The 21,542-nt window shown below is 56.4% G+C and overlaps 1 protein-coding gene across 1 annotated transcript; it reads left to right on the top strand.

The window, feature by feature from the left end:
• The first annotated feature begins 4,323 nt into the window (after nt 1–4,323).
• Nucleotides 4,324–20,805, top strand: OAF (out at first homolog). Its single transcript, XM_028096604.2, has 4 exons — nt 4,324–4,614; nt 17,953–18,087; nt 19,028–19,208; nt 20,370–20,805. Exons 1-4 carry the CDS (start codon nt 4,339–4,341, stop codon nt 20,624–20,626), a joined length of 849 nt encoding a protein of 282 aa, XP_027952405.1. The 5' UTR covers nt 4,324–4,338; the 3' UTR covers nt 20,627–20,805.
• Nucleotides 20,806–21,542: the final 737 nt, after the last annotated feature.

Genomic DNA, 21,542 nt, shown 5'->3' with positions numbered 1-21,542 from the left:
CCCAGGAGTGCTTGACCCTGGATGGATGGATGGATGGATGGATGGATGGAAGGACCAGTGAGCATCCAGGTGGGGGAGCAGGAAAGGCCTCCCTGGAAGAACTAGCAGGGAGAAGAAGATGGTTATGTTCCTGACCTTCTAGGGTCACAGGCCTGGAATCAGAGTAAGATGTACCTTGTCTTGCAGCTCTGATTACTCAAGCTTCCTTTTCCTTTCCTGGAAGTCACTGATTCAGCCTGACTCCATCTAAACTTCCCCTCTGCTGGGTTTTGTGCCTGGGGAGAATGGATGCTCACCCAGCTGTTCTGGATCTTTCCTTGCCACTCTCTACCCCAGCCTGCTGCCTCTCCAGTCCACTTTCCCACCACACCCTTGGGTTTATGTAACTGGGTAACTGTGTAATGCTGTAAAGCTAACTTGCACCTCTGCTCAGGCCGTGAGGTGACGCACTTTGCAGCCTCGAGAGGCAAAGGAGAGCAAGCATCCCGTCGCATCCCCAGTTCCTCTTCAGACTCGATGCGCAGGTGGCCAGCCCTATCCACAAGGGCCCAGTAACTGAGAGCCATACCGTAACCTAAGCCAAAGGCCAGCCACAACAAGAAATTGAAAGAAAAATCTTTCTACTGCTGCAACGACAAGCTTTGTATCACATTCTCCCCCTCTCTGGATAGAGGTGACTGGTTCAGTTTCCCTTTCAACCCTTCTACAGGACCCTGTCAGCATCTGTCTTCTCAATCACCCAACTGAGGCACTCTAAGACCAAAAAAGCAAAGGGGAGACTCCTCCCACCCGATGATTGGCGGCCCACTTCCCAGTTTGAGAGGTCCTGAGCGATATAAACCCAGAAGACCTAAAGAGAACACAGAGAAAAAAGTGTTCTTGAATGAGTGTGTGTGTGTTTAGGGGGTGAGCCAAGGGAGGAGAGGGTCGTGTGCAGGCCACACAGGGATTTAATATTTGATACAATGGGAGCGAAAAAACAGTATTAAGTAATAATAGCCATGGTTTATTGGGCCTTTACTATATGCCAAACATATTGTAAAGTGTTTTGTATTCCATCTTTCATTTAACTGTCAAAACAACCCAGGGAGGTAAGCATTGAGATGCCCATCTTACAGATGAAGAAACAGGCTCACTGAATCACGCAGCTTGGGAGTGGCCAAGCTCCAGGGCTGAGATCCCGATGTCCCTTGCTCTGAACCACTACTCACAACTGCTCTCCTAGGGCAATAGATCAGAAAAGAAAGGAAATTGGTTTATGGTGGGGCAGAGGGCTTGATATTAGACATAAAGAATGTTCTGACAATGAGGGCTGTTTGGTCATAGTCAGGGTAATTAGGTTCCTCGGAGCTCTTCCTCTGGGGCCTTTACAGTTACAAAGAATGGATGCCTCTATGCCTGGATGGTTTAAGGGAGGCACTCTGTGTTCCAAGCATGGGGGCTGGCCTATTTGAACGAACTGACAGCCTGGCTGGGGTAAAAGACTACCACACAGGAAACCGTTAGATTACAAGGGGAGATGGTACAGGATGGGTGCCTGAAGGGGACTGGAGGCAAGCAAAGGCCACGGGCAGGCACGTACTGTTGCGGTTACAAGCAAGGGCTCTGTGGTCAGGCAGACCTGTGTTTGAGCCCCTGCTGGCCCCCCTCCATGTGCGACCTTGGGTACAGGACTTAACTTCTGTAAGCCTCTGTTTGCGAGTCAGTAAAAGAGAGGCTAGGAATAGAACCTACTCTGGAGAGTTGCCATGAAAATTAACTAAGATGATATAGGTAAAGTGCTTGGCACAGAACTTGGACGTAATAAGGATACAGTGAACGGGAGGTGCTATCATAATTGTTACTGTGGGAGTCCAGAGGCCAGAGAGAGAAGTACAGGGCAGAGCTGTAGGTCAGCAGCTGAGAAAGTCTTTCTGGGAAACTCCAGTTTTGTCCCGGATCTTGAAGAGTGGGTTGGGTAAAATCAAAAGGAGGGACTAGGGACAGAGACGGGAGGCTCACAAGGTAGAGACTTCAGATTCTGTTATCTTAAAAGAAAAATCTAATTTGGTCTGTGGTTACAGTGAAGGAGGAAGCTGATTTGGGCAAAGGGGTGAGAGAGGAGATGAGGTCTTCTTTGCATTTGCATAGAGGTAAAGACAGCCCCCAGAGACTTAAAAAAGAAGCCAGACACACAGGGCTTTTTCTGTTTACCTCTGGGCTCTCCCTGGGGTGAAGGGGAAGGGGCTTGAGAACGTGGCTTGGGGCAGAGCAGGTGATGGATGGGGGACAGGCCCAGAAACAGGGAAAGTTAAGAAATGTGGGTGAGGCCCTAATGACCACGTGGCCTGGCTTAGGTGAGAAGACCCAGCTCTAAGGCTACATGGAGATGAGTAGCCTAACAGGCAGGAAGCCAGTTTTGAGACCCTGGGCATCTCTTCTTCCGTCCTGCCAGCTTGGGGTGGAAGGGCCCAGGACGGTAGTCTTTGTGCTAATCCATTATTCTCTGACTGCCTGCCTTATCTCCCTGATATGAAGATCAACTCCTTAGGGGCCAGGGTAGTTTTAGATCCTCTCTGCTCAACCCTCTGTCAAGTACCAACTGTCAGACCCCTTAGATCAAGCCTCACCTGGGCTTTTGTTAAACATGCAAATTCTCGGCTCTTTTCTCTAGGGCGTCTGTTTGGCTAGATTTAGGGACCCAGGTGTTTGTTTTTTTAACAAGCACCCAGATGATTCTTTTGATAAGGCAAATTTGGAAGACACTGAGTTAGAAAGTCTCTTGAATCCCTTTCAGTCCTATCAATGTAGACAGCAGAGTGTAGTAGGAAGAGCCATGGATGGGCAGTAAGGAGACAGGTTTTAGGCCCAACCCTGCAGTTCACAGGATGGGGGCCTGCTATGGGTGCCTTCACAGTACCTGGCTGTCTGGGTACCTGTTGTCATCTTTGGTACTACTAAGAACATTGTGCTGGGGTTAATCTGGAAGGGAAGGAGGCTGGCTGCAGAGCAGAGGAGAGTATTCACCATCTATGATCAAGATCTCAGAAGGAACAGGGGACGGAGACTAAACAGAAGTGAAATGGACATCAGGGAACAATAGGTTCTGAGGCTCTCCCTGGGGCTTTCTCTTCCGTGGAATTGGCGGGACATCGTAGGCCTCAGCAACTCCCACTATACACAGGGGAACACTTAGGCCCAAAGGATTTTTAAAATGTTCCCAAAGCACACAGCTACTCAGAGGAAGCAGGAATCCAGACCCCCATGCCCTCAGCCAGGTCACTGTTGGCGTGCATGGCAAAGCAATCATATATTCTTGGGACTTGTGGGAGAAACCCCTGTGGGTCAAGTGCCAGTGTCCTGAGAACCTAGGCATTCTCCTGAATTTTCCTGGATTTGCTGGGAGGGAGGATGGGGGTTTGGGGAGGTGGGCAGGACTGAGGACAGGCCATGAATCCCGCGAGTGAGTGAGGGAGATGAGACTGAAAAGAAAAGCTGCCCTGGGGCTCACAAAATGTGGGCAAGTCGAGGGCCCCTTTCAGAGAGGTGGCCTGACTTATCCAACTATCTCACCCGAGGGACAGCAAAGCAGGGGGGTAAAACCTCAGCTCATCTCTCCAGACCCAGGGCAATGAAAAGACTAAGGGAGAGGTGAGGTCTGATTTTGCAGAAACTTTTTAGAAATTCGCTGTCAGAGAAACTAAAACACGAAACAAAACCCCTAAAACACCAAGCCCGATTATTTCGTCCACGTGGCACAAGAACAAGCCAAAAGGGGGGGGGGAGAATCACCCGTCCCGCCCCTGCTGGGAGGAAGGGATTTGCCGGGACAGCCAACTCCTGACACAGCCAGGTCGCACGGGGCACGGCAGGGAGGAAGGGAGATTGAGAAAGCCCTTTTCCCACAAAGCCGCTGTGCGGCGGTCCCCGGTCCCCGCCCCCTCCCCCGGGCCACGGCCGGAGTGCGGGGAGCCGCCGCGAGCCCTTTAAGGGCCGAGAGGTGCGCGGTCTCTTTAAGGCAGGTCCTGGTGGTTTCTGTTTTCCGAAGGAAGTGACGGGGGGTGGGATTGAATGAAAAGTGCAAAACAGAGTCTCGGAGCGCCGGAGTCGGGGGCCGCGGCAGTCGCGGCGCTGGGCCGGTGGGCGCGCGCGGGGGCCCCGGGAGCGCCGCGTCCGCCTCGGAGCTGCCGGGGGGCGCGCGGCGGAGCGCAGCCCACGTGCGTCCGCGCCACGTCGCTGGCCCCCAGCGCCCGAGCCCCCCGGGGAGCCGCTGCCCCGCGCCCCGAACTAGCCGGTAACTTCGCGCGAAGTTTGGCAGCGCCCCTCGCCGCGCGGTCGCGGCGGGCCGGGGCCCCGGGGATGCGCCCACCCGGCCGCCGCGGGGTCCCCACGGCGCCCCCCGCGCTGCTGCTGCTGCTGCCACTGCTGCTGCCGCTGCTCGTGCCGCTGCTGGGGGCGCTGCGCGGCGTGGGCGCGGGGCCGGGCGCGCCGGCCGAGCTGCGGGTCCGCGTGCGGCTGCCCGACGGCCAGGTCACCGAGGAGAGCCTGCAGGCGGACAGCGACGCCGACAGCATCAGCCTCGAGCTGCGCAAGCCGGACGGCACCCTCGTCTCCTTCATCGCAGACTTCAAGAAGGTGAGGCACCCTCCCTCGTCCGGCGGGACCTGGGAGCCCGAGCGCCCGGGGGTCCCGGTCGCACTGAGGCCTGCAAGTGGAAGGCAGGCCGCCGGGAGGGGCACGCGGCTTAGCCAGGGTCACGTCGTCGGGCTCTTCTCTACACCCCTGTGCAGGCTCCCCAGCGCCCGGCCCTTTCATTCTGCCCCGGGGAATTCCGCCGCCGCCCCCTCCAGGCTTTCACCCCTTTGCTCGGGGTTCCCAGGCCCCTTCTCACTCCCACTCCCTGACCAGCCCTTTGGCCACTTCTCTTCCAGCTCTCCCAGGGCCTTCCAGGTTCTGACTCCCTTCTTAGGGTAATTTCCCTGTGCTCTAGAGGAGGAAGTCCTGGGCTAGCAATCTGAGATCCCGGGTTCTTGCCCTGTGATCTTGGGCAAGTCCCTTTCCTTCTCTGGACTTCCTTTTTCATCTCTGTACAGGTCAGTGCGGTGGCTCCAGGCCTCTCAGCCCTGACATTTTGGAGTCTATAAACCAACTCTCTTGTTTCACTTTCCTAGAGTGGAGATATGGAGGGGGGGCGGGGCGTGGGGTAGGAGCTGATTGTCCCCTGTCCCTCCGGAGCCAAGGAGAAGCTACCTCTCCTCTTTGGTCTGGAAGGCTGGAAAGCTTACAGAAGGAGGATCTGGGGAGAGGCCCCACATGAGGTCCCCACTCTCTCAAGAGCTGCCACCCCTTACTCTGCCTGGCAGGACAGCTGGCCAAACTCCGTGTTTTGGTCCAGATTGCAGGAAGGGGGACAGAAACCAGCCTCTACTCAGGGTGTGTGTAAGGAACCAGAGGGAACCTTGTGGAAGGACTGCAAGGTGGACCTGGCCCCCAAGGTTGTTGGGGATGGGGGAGGCAGTGGAGGAACTGAGGGGTTATCAGCAAAAGGGCCTGGAAGCCTAGCGAGGGACTAACAGTGACCCAGCAGCAGGAATTCTGGAAGGAAAAAGGGTGGGTGAGGTGTAGGTACTCAAAGGGAGTCTCCTATCTATACACACACACACACAGCAGAAATTCTGGAAGGAAAGAGGGTGGGTGAGGTGTAGGTACGCAAAGGGATCTACACACACACACACACACACACACACACACACACACACACACACACACACACACACACACACACACACCAGCCCCTTTTCTGCTAAAAAAGAGGCCCTGTCTCTGGGGGGACTGGAGAGGCAGGGACAGTTAGATAACTGGACAGCTGGAGAAGCTCAGGGCTGTAGAGGCTGGCCCAAGCCACCTCTCCCTCCTCCCTCTTAGAGAGTGCGAGCTTGAGAGGAGAGGGGGCCGAATTTGGGGAGTCAGCTAGGGACCCAGGAAAACTGCCATAGAGAGCATGGGCCAGGGTGGGGGGGGTCCCGTGGACCGTGGAGATAGGGCTTGACTGCTGATCTGTCCCCAAACTACTGAGTTATCACGGACGTGGGACATAGGGGGACCCTGGGAGTGTGGGGGGTGGTCACTGGTTGGAAGACTTTCTAGCCCATTCTTACTGGGCAGGCACAAGCTAGGTTCTCCCATTCAGGCAGGGGCCTGGAAGGGCAGCTTTGAGTGTGGAGAGAGGGAAGCTGACAGGGCCAGAACACCTCCTGCCTCCCCACGCCCATAGGCCAGGGGAACTTTGTCACGTGTGTTCTTTTCCTGGGAAATCCCAACAGTGGCTGGACCCCTCAAGAGTCAGTGGTCTAATCTTCCCCTTGAACCCTCCATCGAAGCCCTTTGTCCTTGAGAGTGAGCCTCTGGCCCAGCCAAGAGTCTTCTAATTTCCTGCCCCCTGCCCATTGTTCTCTGGCATCTGGAACCCTGGAGAGAGGCTTCCCCATTCCTGGGACCTCTCCTAGGCTGTGGCTAGGACACAATGGGTAGGGCTGAGCTTTTATAACCCCTGGCTGCAGCATGAATGATTTTATTGCTCTACCCTGCAGGCGAGGAGAGGGAAGAGCCCCTGTGGCAGTGGGGTGGAGGCCTGGGGCCTGGAGCTGAGAGTATAGTTGGGGGGCAGATGGCCCAGTTAGGAAATCCATTTGGAGCGGATTGCCAGAGCCCCATTTTAATCCCTGCATTGGTTCAAACCTCCACCCAGATTTCCAAAGTCTGCTTTTCAGTTTAGCCTCTGCCCTAGAAGCTGGCATTTCACACCCTCCCTGGCATCTCCGATTTCACCAGCAAGGGCAGGAATCGGGGGTGGAAGGTGCAGTAAGGGAAGCAGCTCTTTGCAGTCTCCCAGCTCCGGGTTGCTCAACTAGCCTGTGGCGGAGCAGAATAGCCTTCACCCCTGTCCCAGGCCACTGTCTACATTGGCCAGAGCAGCTTTTATATGCGGATCCTTCTGGGGTGGCTCACCTCTCCTGTGGCCCACTTAGTTCCCAAGGCCTCCTCATGCCCTACGGTCTTTGGCAGATTTGCACAAGGTTCTATCCAGAAGGAAAAATTTTTCCTGTGGGAAGAAATCTTGGGCGTTGTGTTTCTCTTGTGTACCAAACACATTTGGGGTGCTTTGGCAAAAGTCCCAAGTCTACTTAGGAATAGTGACCGTTGCCCTTTTCCCACCTTTGGGAGACAGTCCAGGCTGAAGAGAACAGACCTGGTTTAACTGGGCAAGGTACTTGATCTCTGCAGGCCTTCATTTCTTCATCTGTAAAATGGGGGCGATGATGGTACCAAGCCATGGCTATCAAGAGAACTAATCAGGTAATACATCTGAAATACCCACTAGGCCTTTGTTGCTATGCTAAGTGCTTGAGAAAGAAGGCCGCTAATTTTCCTAATCGTTGCCCACGTAGTGGGTCCTCCCTGCTGAGCTTGGACTCAGAGAGGTAGAAGGATGGACCCAGAGTCACACACAAAGTCAGCACTGACTCAAGGTGCTCAGGGTGCCTTGAGCCCCTCACCATAACCTTTTCCTTGAAGCACCATGTATTGGAGCTCTCCAGAGAAACAGAAACAATAGGACATAGAGCAAGAGATACAGAGAGAAATGTATTACCAGAGATTGGCTCACATGATTTTGGAGGCTCAGAAGTCCTACGATCTGCCATTTGCTAGCTGGAGGCCCAGGGAAGCTGGCGGTGTGGTTCCAGTCTGAGTCCGAAGGCCCGAGAACCAGACGCGCCAGTGTCTGAGGGCAGAACGTGGACGTCCCAGCTCAGGCCGACAGCACGTTCCCCCTTCCTCTGTTTTCTGTTTTGTCTACACCCTCACCAGACTGCATTATGCCCCTCACACTGAGGAGGGCCATCTTTTTTACTCGTTCTGCCAATTGAAATGTTCGTCTCTTCTGGAAACACCCTCACAGATACACCCAGCAGTAATGTTTTACCAGCTATCTGGACATCCATTCACACAGTCAAGTTGACACATAAAATTAACTGTCACACTCCACAATTGCTGGCCAGCCCCTCCGAGCCCGGAGCCGTCATTCTCGTCCTGCAAAATACACAGGGCTGTGGGGAGTGCCCCTGGGCTGGACGCATCCCAGCCCTGGGTCTGGCCCATCCTAGCTGCGCCCCCCCCCCCCGCCCCCTCTCTCTGTTCACCTCATCCACGAGGCAGGGTTCTAGCATCGTCTGGCTCTCCCCACACGGCCACACTGGACCCGTACGCGGTGAGGCGGTAAGAGTATTGAGAGTAATCGGCTCGCTGTAGGACACATAGCCCGGAGCCCAGGCAAGGATTATAAACTCCGCAAGTAGCTTGGAGCTATCAGTCGCCGTCATGTGTCACTGCGCGCCCTGTCCCAAGGCTGCTGACCATTAGGCAGACGGAGCTGAGGTTTTTAAAAAGAAGTGCCATGGCTCAGGGGCTCCCAAACTTTGATGCCCATTAGAATCACCTGGATTGCTCTGGAAACTCCCGATGCCTGGGCTGCCCTCCACAGCAATGAAATCTGATCTCTAAGGGCAACAGTATGTTTAAAGAGGCCCTGGGGATTCCAGTGGGCAGCGAGTTTGGGAACCACTGGCGTGGCTGCTCCAGGGAGGGTACTTGGAGGAGGGCCCAGGTTAGGCTGTTAAGTGAAGGTAGAGCCCACACTCACTCACCTCTTTGCAACCTGTCATTCTACGCACAATAACCCTAATGTGTTTGAAGCAGTGGATCGGCGTTAGGCCTAATTCCACATGCCCTCAGTACACAAACTGTAATTCATAATACACACCCAATAGGCAATACTCTCCTTTATAATCTGGACCCTGTGTGTGTAATTATACCCATATGTGCATACTCACCGGGCATACCTAACACCAGGCACGTCACCACCCCCCAGGCTCTAAGCTGACTTTTTGTCCATCAACCCTCTCGGTCCCCCTCCCCCAAGCTGGTGTCTCCGTCCAAGTTCTCTTTCGCCTTTGTCCCCCAGTCTGAAGGTCCAAAAGCTGGGGGAGGGGATGAGTCATGTTCCAGGCGGCGTGGTTTGGTGCTGACCGGATGGCTAGGGTGGGGCTGAAAGATAGGGGAAAGTCATGTGCAACTGTTTCAGGGTGGTGGGTACAATGGGGGGGGGGGGGGAGGAAGGAACCACAGACTCCAGAAGTGCGGCGGGAGGGATCCTGAGGGGCTGTGGGCTGGAGCCAAGATAAGGGGAGCCATGTGGTGGTATGGGTCAGCCCAAGGTCACTCTGAAGGACCCAGGAGGAGTGGAAACGTGAGCCCTCCTCCATGCCCTGGCCTGAGCACCAGTGGGTGAGTGGGAGTCAGAGGAAGGAACAGTCCAGAGAGCGCCAGAGTCCCTGCCTTGGGGGCTCCTGGTTGGCGTGGGGGAGCAGCGTGGGAAGCCGTCTGGAAGATGTGGAATGTGCAAATGACCGCGCCGGGTGCCAGAGGCTGTTTATTATAACAGGATTGTCACATCCCACAGAGGTCAGACAGGAGAAGCTTTTAGACACCATTCTCCCCCTCCCCTGTCTCTGTGAGGTCCCTGAAATGTAGCAGTTTGGAACACAGGCATGTGATGGATGGGTTGTCTTCTTGGGGAACAGAGGGCAACAGAGATGCTTTCAGGAGAGGCCCAGACATTTCTGGAGTCCAGAGCATTTCCTCATAGGAGTTTATGAGAAGTCACCAGATGGAAAGACCTGGCTCATGTCCGTCGGGCCCTCGGATCTAACAGCGGTCCTTCTGCCGTGTCTGAGGAATTCCTTCATGGATCAGGGATCAGTGGGCCTGCCTGAAGGTGCAGACGTGCTCCCTGGAGTTTGGCAAGCATCTCCCACCCTTCAATGCCAATGTTCAGGGGGAGTCCTAGCCAAAGATCCTGGATCAGGCAATGAAGACTGCCCCTTGGACCAAGGGAGGAGTGGCTACTAGAAATAAGATGGGGAGAGGCAGACTGGGGTTCTTCCCTACCAGGCTGCCCAAGCTACAGAAAAGCAGTGGTGGTAATGGTTGTAGAAAAACTCAGGACAGACTCCTGTTCCCAGGAAGACAGGGTGCAGCCTTGTGATGGGAAATGCACATCCCCATCCCCGGATCTCATGCACTGAGAGGTCACTCAAGTCACATGCTGTTGGTTGCTTTGATGCACAGCCTCATCCGATTCTCCCTGCTACATTGTGAGGCAGGTGTTGCCCCCATTTTGCAGATATGCAAACTGAGGCTCAGAGCTACAAAGTAACTCTGACAAGATTAAGTAGCTAATGATCCAGTATCCTTCCACTGTATCATGATTGTGCAGGCCGTACCATAAGAAGGCTCCTTCCAGGAGGCTGAAGAAACCGGAATAGAGGAGAGGAAAGGCAAGGAGTTTGACAGGAAACCTTAATGCAGAGTTCTCTGTACAGACTCGGGCTGGACCCCTTCCCCCCAAGCCCATAACCCCCAGTGGATGTGAGTATTGACCCCTTGGGAGCTTTGTGCTGGAGACTCTTCCTCTGGAGAGGTGGGGGTGCAGGGGCTGTTTGTAAGAGATCTCACAGAGACCCCTGAGTACTTGCTGTGTACGTCTGTCTGCCCTTTACCAGTCGTGCGACTGGACAGGCCGCTCACCCTCTCTGTGCCCCAGGCTCAGACGCGGCACGGGCGGGACGGAGACAATAGCATGATGTTCACAGGCTGGTGAGAAATGAATTCTAAGAGGCTGTCGCCAAGCGGAGGCCAGTGGAGGCACGTGAGGAGTCAAGTAACGGTGTCAGCCAGGGCCCAGGCAGTGCCACCACCACCCCCCCCCCCGCCCCGCCCCAGCTCTCCTTCCTTGCCGGGAAGCACATCCTTCTGGCACCTTTATTTCCACTCCAGGGGCCAGAGCATCATTAGGAGCTTCCATCCCTTAGGTTGGCAAGCGTTTAAGCAGCAACCACTTGCGCATTCCAATAAAGGGCAGGGAGCAAGGGAGGCGTTGGGGCTGGGGATCTGGGTGAGAGAGAAGTTGGGAGCCCCATCTTAGGAGCCCTGAGTCAGCGGGACAGTGGGGCGCAGTTGATCCACATAAAGCCTCACATTGTTCCCTGGGACAGTTGGAACAGTAGTGACCTTTGCAATTTGGCTGACAGAGAACTGGGGGCTCAGGGGGCCGCTGCTCATGGCTGGTGGCTGCGCTAATACCCCCTTAACAAGAAGCTTTTGTCCCAGGACTAGCCCTGAGGGTACACAGGCGTCCCGTAATGGGGCCAGCCTAAGTCCCTGGGCACTGGCCTGGGAATGGGCTTGGCCTGGCTTTGGGTTGACTCCATTCACCCCTGTTCCTGCTCAGGGGGACTGGGCAGAGTCGCCAAGGTGCTCCTGTGTCTGCCACGGGGCAGCCAGCATGGGGTTAGGAGGGTGCTGGTTCCTGGCTGCCTCTCTTCACAGCCACAGCCCCACGAAACCGGCCCCTTCTCTAGCCATGAAGCAGCCCCAGCCAGGAGCAGAGGGATAAATATTTAGATTGGCTCAGCCCGGGCCTCAGAATCACGCGCTTTTTGCTGCGAGGGGAAGGGGACAAAGATGGCAGGGCACATTCCCAGGGACAGTGCCGGCTGTCCGGGAGCAGGGAGCAGTGGGGGACGTGGTGCTCGGCAAGAACCCTAGAGAAAACCCCCCGCCTGGGTGTCCCGGAGAGCAGTGAGGGATGGGGCGGCTCCCCACCCTGGCCCCCTTAGTTTTGGGCACCCTGTGCTAGAGGGCTGGGCTGAGAGAGCAGGCAGGCTCTCCAGAGGAGGGGGCTGAGTGGCACAGCAGTGTGAGGACCTTGTTCGACGTGGCTGAGAAGGTGTATGAGGGAGTGCATGAGGCTCGGAGAAAGGGGTGACATGGAGGCTTCACGGGGGACACCGAGGGAGGCAGCATGCTCCGTGAGCAACCGTGGGGGCCAAGGAGAGACGGGAGCAGCTGTGTGTGAAAGAGATTGTTCGAGAAGCAGCAAGTGCTCCAGGAAGATGACAGACAGTGTGGCCCATGAATGGGGGAAAGCAGGTGAGCAGTTAGGATTGCGCTGGGCTGTAACATAAAACCCCAGCGGCAGCCGGCATCTTCTGCAAGGCTGGAAGTGGGCAGAGGAGGGCAGGGTGCCGGCTCTACGGTCATCCCCGCTGAACTCCGGGGTCTCTGTGTGCAACGTTGCTCCCACCCCCACCCCCCGGGCAGTAAGCTTCCCCTGGGGCCTCTCGCCAGGCACACTGCACCTGGGCCTGGCGCACGATGTCTGCCGGTCCAGGGCAGAGGGCTGGGCCCCTGCTCATCCGGGGGCACCTGTCTGCTGTCCTCCTAGGTGTTCCCCCCGAGCCCTAGCCCGCCTGAGCCGGCACAGACTTCTCTCCCTGAGATGCAGTCGATCTCAGGAGTGCAGCCTGGCAGGGGGTGAACACAGAGAAGGACAATGTGTGGACAGGGGCTGACGGGGGTAGGGGTGGGGGGCCCGGAGGAGCATAATGATCCCTGGACTGTGAGTCAGGAGGTCCGAGCTGCTGGTCCTGGCTCTGCAGCCGCCTGACTTATGAAGGTCACGTCCCCAGCCAGAACCTCACTGGGTCATGAACTGAATGATCCCCTGAACCTCCTGAAAGCCAAAATGGCAGTGGTAGGACTACCAGTCTTCTTGCTGGAGGCGAGGCAGCCGATAGAGACCCCAGAGCGCACATGCAGGCGGGCATTCACTCAGCTACTGAGTGTTGAGTTCCAGCTCTGGGCCAGACCCTGAGGTTACTGCCTAAGTCAGGTCTAGACTCTGCCCTTGAACCAGGAGCAGATCTTAGGTGGGGCCTGGATGACTTGTTGCCTGGGCAGAAGATGCCACATGAGGATGGGTTCCTCTTTGAAGGCATTTAAATCAGGTGCACACTGGACCAGCACAACTCACGTTTCGGATCCAGCTCAGAACCCATCCACGGGGCCCATGGGAGTCCAGTGACTTCGGGTGATCTGCTAGCTGAAGCTCAGACTCCTTGGCTGGACTCAGGCCCGCTGCTCTGCCCCTCGTACCAGCCTCTTCCTTTGATCACTCTGCCCTCCTTCGCCCCACCCCGTCCCAGGTGGTTTGCTCAGGATGCTTCCATGCTTTTGTTTGTGTGTTCCTTCCTTCGTTTATTCATTACCAGGCACTTGTTGAGCACCTGCTGTGTTCTAGGGGGCGGGGAATCACTGCAATAGGATACTTTCCCAGAGGACGCCTGGGTGGCTCAGTCTGTTAAGTGTCTGCCTTCGGCTCAGGTCATGATCCCAGGGTCCTGGGATCGAGTCCCGCATCGGGCTTCTTCCTCAGCAGGGAGCCTGCTTCTCCCTCTGCCTGCCGCTCCCCCTGCTTGTGCTCTCTCTCTCTCTCTCTCTCTCTCTCTGACAAATAAATAAATAAATAAAAGCTTAAAAAAAAAAAAAAAAAAGATCCTTACTTTCCCAGCCTCACGGAGCTGAGTCTGGAAGGTAAGGCAAGAGGTGGTTACAGACACAGTGGGATTCGTGCTGTAGAGGTTAGGAGCTGGGTCCGGCTGAGTCTGCTGGTGGGTTGGTGAAGGCAGCATTGGAGGACAGGCCAAAGGAGGGGATGCATGTGAACCGAGCCCTGAGAGATGGTAGGCACAGGGGGAGAGGGCGTGTCCAGCAGAGGAATCAGCTCAGGGACGGGCACAAGGCTGGGAACTGCTCGTTCTGGGAATTGCCAGCTCTGTGGTTCAGTGCTCAGGGAGTACAAGAGGAGCTGTCGGTGGAAGTGGATGCCAGCCTTGGGAGGGTACACTTTAGGGCGAGGGCAAAAGGAGCTTCTGAAGGGCATTAGGCAGATCAGTGACAACGTGGAGGGACGGATTGGGTCGGGATGTTATTAGAACCTCACATTTCCCTGTCTTCTGTAAATTCAATTCCATCTCTTTGCTAGAAAGTACTCCTTATCCTTTGACTATCAAGGACCCCTGAAATTTCCCTCACTCTGGAGAAGTCTTCCTTCCTTCCCCGCCTCCCAGGCCTGTCCTTAAGGGGCCAACAAATGCCCCTTCATCCATCCTTTGCCCCATAGCACTTGTCCCCCATAAACCTCCACCCCAGGCCTTATGTGGTGCACTGACCCTGTTGTAGGAGGTCAGCATTTCCATGAGCCCCTTGAAGACAGGAACCTCTGCCTTGGTCTTGGCCATTTTCCCGCCCAGCCTGGTGCCTGTGAGGGCTCTGCCCAGGTTATGCTAATCAGTGCTCTCCCATGGATTTGCTGATTCCCTACAAGCCCCAGAGGAGTCCCCCCCACCTCTCTGGGCCTCAGGTGCATCTTGAGGAGACCAATCTTTGCTCCTGCTTCTACAGGTCTGGAGTGGATCACAGTTGGAGCAAGGCCAGAGATTGCAACAATAATAGACAAAGGGTTCAGCCCACTACGTTCTGAGACCTTTCACTCATTTTTTCCTCACAATAATCCCGGAGGTGTAGGTATTGTTAGTTTAACTCATTTAACAGATGTGGAAACTATGGTACAGGGAGGTGAGTTCCCCCGAGGTTCCATGGCTAATATCCTCAAAGCCAGCATTGAACATAGGTGGTGCGGACGCCAGAACCTATGCTTGGAACCACTGTGCTGTCCAGCAACCTATCTATTCCTGACTTAGAACCACAGAGGACTTCAGCCACTGCTCACGATCTCCATGGCGCACGTGCCACACCCTGACACTCAGATGTCCGCCCTGGTACCGGATGCTCTGCGTCTTCCTGGTGGCCCACTCCTGGTGGGCTGGAGGTTCCGGGGAGCTCATGCGAGCAGGAGCCTTATAGAAACTTCCATCTCGGGAGTCCTAGCCTGAGTCCTGGACCTGAGAAACCTGCCTCCAGCACCCTGACATCTCCAGCTGTGCCATCTGCCTTGGGCCACATCCAGGTGACTCATCCCAGGGCACTCTTGGGAGAGGAGGAAGCTTGGGAGCCAGGCTTCCTTTTGGCCTGGGCCTAGCATCAGGCCAGATGTTTGCCGAAGCAGGGAGACCTCTCCCCCTGCCCTTTTTGCTGGAGGGAAAGGGACCCCTGGAACCTTGGCAGTTAGTCGGAGGTGTGGCGAGTAGAAGGTAGGAGGGACATTGGTCAGGATGATGGAGCCAAGTAGATCCAGAAGCTAGGGGTGCCCACTCCCTGCCAGGGGTCAGCAAGTGGAAGGTGGTTTTTCTAGAGAAGAAGTGGTTTTTCTTCCTCTCTCTTCCTCTAGAGAGGAAGACTGGAGAATGTAGGTCCACAGAGGTTCTGGGCAGGTAGGTGGGCAGGTGGAGTAGGAGGGTGGCCCGGCCCCATGTCACCCTCCTATCTGTGTCAGACGCCGGTTCTTGTTAGTCACGCAGAACTGTGAATGTCAGCTGCCACCCTCCCAGGGCAGGCCTGCACAGGACTTCTAGGCATGGCTGGAAGAGGGAACTGAGTTCTGGTCCTGGCCCTGCCGCTTGCCGGCTGTGTGGCCAAGGGTGGACCACCCTGCCTCTCGGTTGCTTGAGCTAGGCACCAAGGACATCTGGGAGGCAGTGGGGCCTTGTGGTTGAGAGAGCGCAGGCTTTGGAGTCAGACTGCCCGGGGTTAAAATTCCAGCCACATTTCCTCCTAGTCCCGTGACCTTGAGCAAGTAACCCATTCCCAACTAAGTAATAATCATCCTCCCTACGCCCTGTTGTTGTAAAGATTTTAAACAGGACAGTACATCCTTTTTGACTCTTAATAACAATGACTTGTCCCTTCCAGTTATAAACTTCAATAAATCTTTGCCCTCCACAAGTAAATCTCTCTTGATGAATCTCTCTCTCTTGGCCCCCATCATATTACCATTTTGGTATCGTTTTGCTGTTGTCGCCAACATTGTTGTTTAATATAATAGAGTCAGGGAAAGACTCAGAACAGGTGTTTTTTTTTTTTTTTCATCCTCCGGTCTGGTCCAAGAGTTCAAATGCTTTCTCTTAACGGTGGGCAGGTGATATCTCCGAGCAGAGACCACCGGGTATGGCACATGGCTGTGGTTTTGGAGAAGAGGCTGTGACTATTCCAGATAAAGTTCTTTTTTAAAGAGTCATTGCTGAAAATCCCCGGGGAGTAGACATTGGCTCCTGCCCCGGGGTCCTGCCAGGGACACCCGGCTGACTCAAGCCCTCGGAGGGGAAGTCTGGTATCAGGTCTCACCTGGCAGGAAGTGAGCCGCGAGTGGAAAATACACTAGTGGACTAGCCTCCAGTGTTTCCTCGGCCGACCTGAGCGAATGGAAGATCGGGTAGCCCAGGCTGGCAGGGCGAGGAGATGCCAGCCTCATGGCCCAAGAACGGATTTCCTGTTGAGAGGAAGCTGGGGTTCACCCAAGCTCTTGATTCACCTTCCCCACGAGTCTGGCATCAACAAAACCCTCATGGGACCATTCTCACCAGCTGGGCCTCGGTCTCCATTTCTGCACTATTAGATGGAAAATCTTCCCATACATGCCCACACCTCCTTGTCCTAGAGGTCATTTATAGTAGAAGGAAGCAAGAGAAACGTCCTTGTAGAAGCAAGGGACTTCCCCGGTGCGGGGGGCGGGGGGGTGGCACTCACTGGCTCCGATCACCTGCAGAGAGGAGGTACACCACAGTGAGCACCTGCTGAGCATTGAGTGGGGCTCTGGCTAAATAGCTTAGTGTCCCTGTCTTACAAGTGAGGCTTACAGAAGCTGGAAGGTATGTCTGGGCCCTGGATAATACATTGCAGAGTTGGGGTGCAGCTCCCCCTCGCTGCCTTGCAGGAACCCAAGGGGTTCCCTCAGCCCCTGTTTTGGAGCACTTGTAATCTAGCGGGCGCTCAGTAAGCCCTTCGTGAATGCGGGCTCTCTTAGTGGGCAAAGCCAGGGCATGTACATTGGAAGATGAATAGCTATGTAGGGCTATGTATGCTCGGTGCCAAGGCAGGGCCGTTGGGTTTCTAGAGGGGGATGGTCATTATGGCCAGGGTGCCTCCCTGGCCGGGGGGTCTTGACAAATTTAGACCCCTTCTGACCGGGACCTGCTAATTTCTCAATGGGAGCAGTTAGCCAAGGCACAGAGTTGGGTGAGAGCAGGGCTTACCGTGGGTGCAGGTGGGTCAGAGCACAGGGTTCCAGCAGCCAGATTGGGAGGGGGACCCCATCCTGCCCTGCGGCCCCCTCTCCCTTCTTCCTCTGCTCCCCTCCAGCCTCCCCCATTCATGCAATGAGTGAGTAACAGGAAGGAGCCATTGGCCTGCTGGTAATGCCATTAGTAAGCCCGTGGGGAAAGGGGACGTGAGGAGGGGAGGGGAAAGGGGAGCCATCCCAGCTCCCTCAGGCCAGAAGTTGGCAACAGCTGCGGCCAGCCTGAACTGCGTCTGCCCTGAGCCCTGTCCTGTGCCCTCTGGAGTCTGGCAGATCGGAAGCACTGAGGCATTTTTGAGGAGCACCAGTTTCTGGGCCTTCCCCCACACCTCCCGAGTAAGAATGTCTGTGAGAGAAACTCTGGAATCTATACTTGTGAAAAGTTCAGCCCCTCCCCTATTAGGCCCTGGTCAGGTAGTTTATAGCGGCTGTGACCACCCTGATCTGGGTGCCACAGGGGGGTGTCACCAAGGGGCCGCATCAGCTGTGAATGAACCAGGCACCCCAAAAAAGTGCTGTTTCTTTTAAGGTGAAGTTCTATACTGATAAACAGCTCTGTTTTGAAAAGCTTTTTAGTGGTTCACTATGTGGATTTTCCAGGAGGCTTTGGAACATCTGGGGCGTGTTCTTTCTCTTAAGTCATGAGTTTAAATGGAAAAGATAGAAATTCTTAGACCAGCAGGAGGGAAATGTCCATTGCACGCAGGGCAGGGTCCAGGCCTGCGTCCTGTCCGAGGCCTGAGCGGAGCCCTGGGTGGGCTGGGAGGGGGGCCCCACCCACTCCAGCTGGTCCCCATCCTCCTGCCCTTTCCCATCAGGATGTGAAGATCTTCCGAGCCCTGATCCTGGGGGAACTGGAGAAGGGGCAGAGTCAGTTCCAGGCACTCTGCTTTGTCACCCGGCTGCACCACAATGAGATCATCCCCAGTGAGGCCATGGCCAAGCTTCGACAGGTGAGTGCTTGCCTCAGGCCTGCCCTGGCCCAGCTCTTGCCCCAGAGGCCCCAGCCCTGCAGCCAGCCTGGCTCCAAGCCTGAACCCTACCCCAACCTCAGTCTCCCACCCAGCACTTGACCCATCCTGGCCCTCATCCCTGGCACCCCACTCTCACCCTGTACTCCCCATCCCCCTGATTTTGCCCCAGACCAAATCTAACCCCAACACCCCAGATCGCTAATCTGCGTGGACCCCCAACTGCCAGATCCCTCCAGGCCCCTAATCTCAGCTCCAACCCCCTTTATGGTGGAGGCTGGGGGCTTGGACTCTGAGGTCAGATCTGCCTTCAGCCCCAGCGACACCACTCCTCATCCAGGTGACATTGCAGGAGCGACCTCGCCTGCAAAGCCTCTATTTTCTTATTGAGAAATGAGAATTTCTGGGAATTAAATGAGCTAATGCGTGTGGTGTTCAGAATGCTTTGGCCTGTTGGCCCGTGCCCCGTCCCTTCCTGGACCCTGGGCCTCTCCCCAGCCTCACCTAAGTTCCCTAAACTCTCCAGCTCGGCCTGCTCTGGGCCCTTCCCAGAGACCCCGTTCCCTGCATGTTGGAAAGTCTAGGACCGCAGAGGTTCTCTGCCCTGGGACAGCTTGCCTGGCTGCCCACCAACACCACCCCCAGCCACTGTCAGAATTCCCCATCAGCCCCAGACATCAGCCAGTGACCAGCTGGAAAGGCTTGGCTGTGCCCTGTACCCCGTAGCTGCTCCGGGTCCACTGCGCTCTCCCCGCTGCTGACCCTGCCTCTCTCCACCAGTTAGAGGGGATGCTTCGTGGCCCTTGCCTGCCAGCCTGCTCCAGGCGACCTGCCTCGGCCGGACTGACACTCAGGCATCAGGCGAGGGATGGGCATAGAACATTCTGGGGCCAGGTGGGAGCGGCTCTTCCTCTCCACACAGAAGAATCCACAGGCGGTGAGGCAGGCGGAGGAGGTGCGGGGCCTGGAGCACTTGCACATGGACGTCGCCGTCAACTTCAGCCAGGGGGACCTGCTGAGTCCCCATCTCCACAATGTGTGTGCCGAGGCCACTGATAGCATCTACACCCGCCAGGAGGACGTCCGGTTCTGGCTGGAGCAAGGTCAGCGGGGTGCCACCCATGGCGGCATCACATGGCCCGTGATGGAGTCATCACATACGGGAGTCAGAGGAGGGACCCCTAAACCGGGCTGGGATTGGTCAGGGCAGGCTTCCTGGAGGAAGGGTTGCCTGTGTGGCTCTTCAGTGAGAGGAGTCAGCCAGATGAAAGCGACCCTTTCTGGGTAGACACAGAGAACTGTGACTTGCTAGGCCCCGTGGAGGGAGATACCCAGGCATCACCTACCTCATTCCTTCCCTTAGTGAGAACACAGGTGGGACCTCCGTCATGGAGGGAGGCCCAGGTAGCAGGGTCCTGGTGGGGCCCAAAGACACCTGTTCCTACCCGCCCACGTCTGCCACGCCCCTTGGAAGTCAGCGCCTCTCCTTTCTTCCGTGCCTCCCCTGGTGCCAGCCTCTCTCCCCCATGATCCCTGAGGGGCCCCCCATCTCTGTGTGCTCCCTGCCTTTTGGCCTGTGTGGCTTTACTGCTGGCGTACCTCCAGACATGGTTCCCAGGACTGTCCTCAGATCCTCCGTGGAGAGGGCACGGGGAGATGGCGCGGTTACAAGTCCAGGTCCCTTGTCCTTCTGCCCAGCTAGCTGAGCAATAGTCAGGTGCCTGCCCCTCCCAGGGCACCCCTGGATTTCAAAATGCCCAACAGAGCTGTGGTCCTGCCCTCCGCACACAGCCCTCCCCGGTGAGCTGCACCCCACACTGCGGTGCAAATCTGATACTGTCCCCACCCCACCCCCGAGGCCGCTCCCTCCCGTGGCCACTGAGCCGAGCCAGAGACCAGGTCACTGCCATCTCCCTCCAGCACCCCCGCGTGTGCCCTGGCCACGCTGACATCCTGGCACGTTCGTGCTGGCCGTCCTCACAGCCACCTCCTTGAAGCAGCTGTCCTTGACTTCCTCCTTATTCTGTTGCATTCCAGTAGAGCGATGTGTCTAAGCGCGGGCGGCAGCGTGGGCCACGTGGAGGCCTTGAAGTCAGACAGCCCAGGTTCCGTTCTCACTCCGTCCTTACTCTTCGACCTCAGGGAGATCGCTCCACCCCTCCGGGCCCAGACTTAGCTGCTAGGGTTGACCGGAGGCCATGTGGGTTGCGGGGCGGGGGAGCTCCTACTCTCTCCCTGCCGCTGACCCTGCCTCTCTCCGCCAGGTGTGGACAGCTCCGTGTTTGAGGCTCTGCCCGAGGCCTCGGAGCCGACGCACTGCGGGCAGGTGGCGGATGGCGGGAAGCCGTGTGTCTGTCGCTACGGCCTGAGCCTGGCCTGGTACCCCTGCCTGCTCAAATACTGCCACAGCCGCGACCGGCCGGCCCCCTACAAGTGCGGCATCCGCAGCTGCCAGAAGAGCTACACTTTCGACTTCTATGTGCCCCAGAAGCAGCTGTGTCTCTGGGACGAGGAGCCCTAGCCGGGGCCGGGGCACAGGCGGTGGTCCTTGACGTAGCTGCTCCGGGTCCACCATGCTTCCCCCAGCCCCCAGAGGGGGTGGCAGCACCCCCTCCCCCACTGAGGCCTTACTTCCCTTCTCCCTTCTTCCCCGGAGCCTCTGGCCCCATCATGCAAGACTGTGAACAGGGGTGAGGCACGGCAGGGGTTAACTCGTGAAGGCAGCCGCCCCCCCCCGCCCCCCCCCCCCCCCCCGCTCCCAGCCTGTGCCTCCCTTGGGGACAGAGGGAAGGGGGCTCAGATTTGCCCCCTCCCCTTAGTCTCCCCTCAAGTGTTCTCTTTCAAGCAACCAAAATGTGATGGCCTGTGATTCTATTTAACTCTTTGAAGGCTTAGACCCTAGAAGGTGTCTATGCCTGTGACACCGACCTCCCCCCCCCCACACACACCACCCCACCCCACGCCCTGACTCGCCCGTCTGGAGTGAGCCGGCCCCTCTGCACCATCGAATGCCCAACAAGGAGGGGATCCCTGCCCCAGAGAGGGGGCTGTCGGGGACCGTTGCCATGGCCCCTACACCAGATCACGGTGCATTCTTGTCATTGCTGGCCTCCAACGCTGGGGCAGGTGAGGACCTCCCAGCCCTGAGACAAAACCACACGTGCCTTTCCCCAGACCCAGACTCTGTCGAGACAGCAGGCAGTAGCGTGCCCCCTCTAAATGGAAATATTTTTGTAAGGCTCTGGGGCAGGGAGGGAGCATGAAGTATGAGGAAAACTTGAATTCCAGATTTTTAATGCAAAGTATTTATCATTTGTACCAGAAATAAAAGTTTAAATTTTTATTTGACTGACAGCACCCAATGCAGAGTTCTGAGAGAACTCTTGGCCAATGCTGCCACCTGGTGTCAGAAGGGTTCCATTACTCTACCGGTGACC

This window comes from Eumetopias jubatus, unplaced genomic scaffold (assembly GCF_037043125.1).
Source record: "Eumetopias jubatus isolate StellerSeaLion01/CBP00866 unplaced genomic scaffold, mEumJub1_p1.0 scaffold_13, whole genome shotgun sequence".
NCBI lineage: Eukaryota > Metazoa > Chordata > Mammalia > Carnivora > Otariidae > Eumetopias > Eumetopias jubatus.
This window is presented reverse-complemented; position numbering and strand designations above follow the sequence as displayed.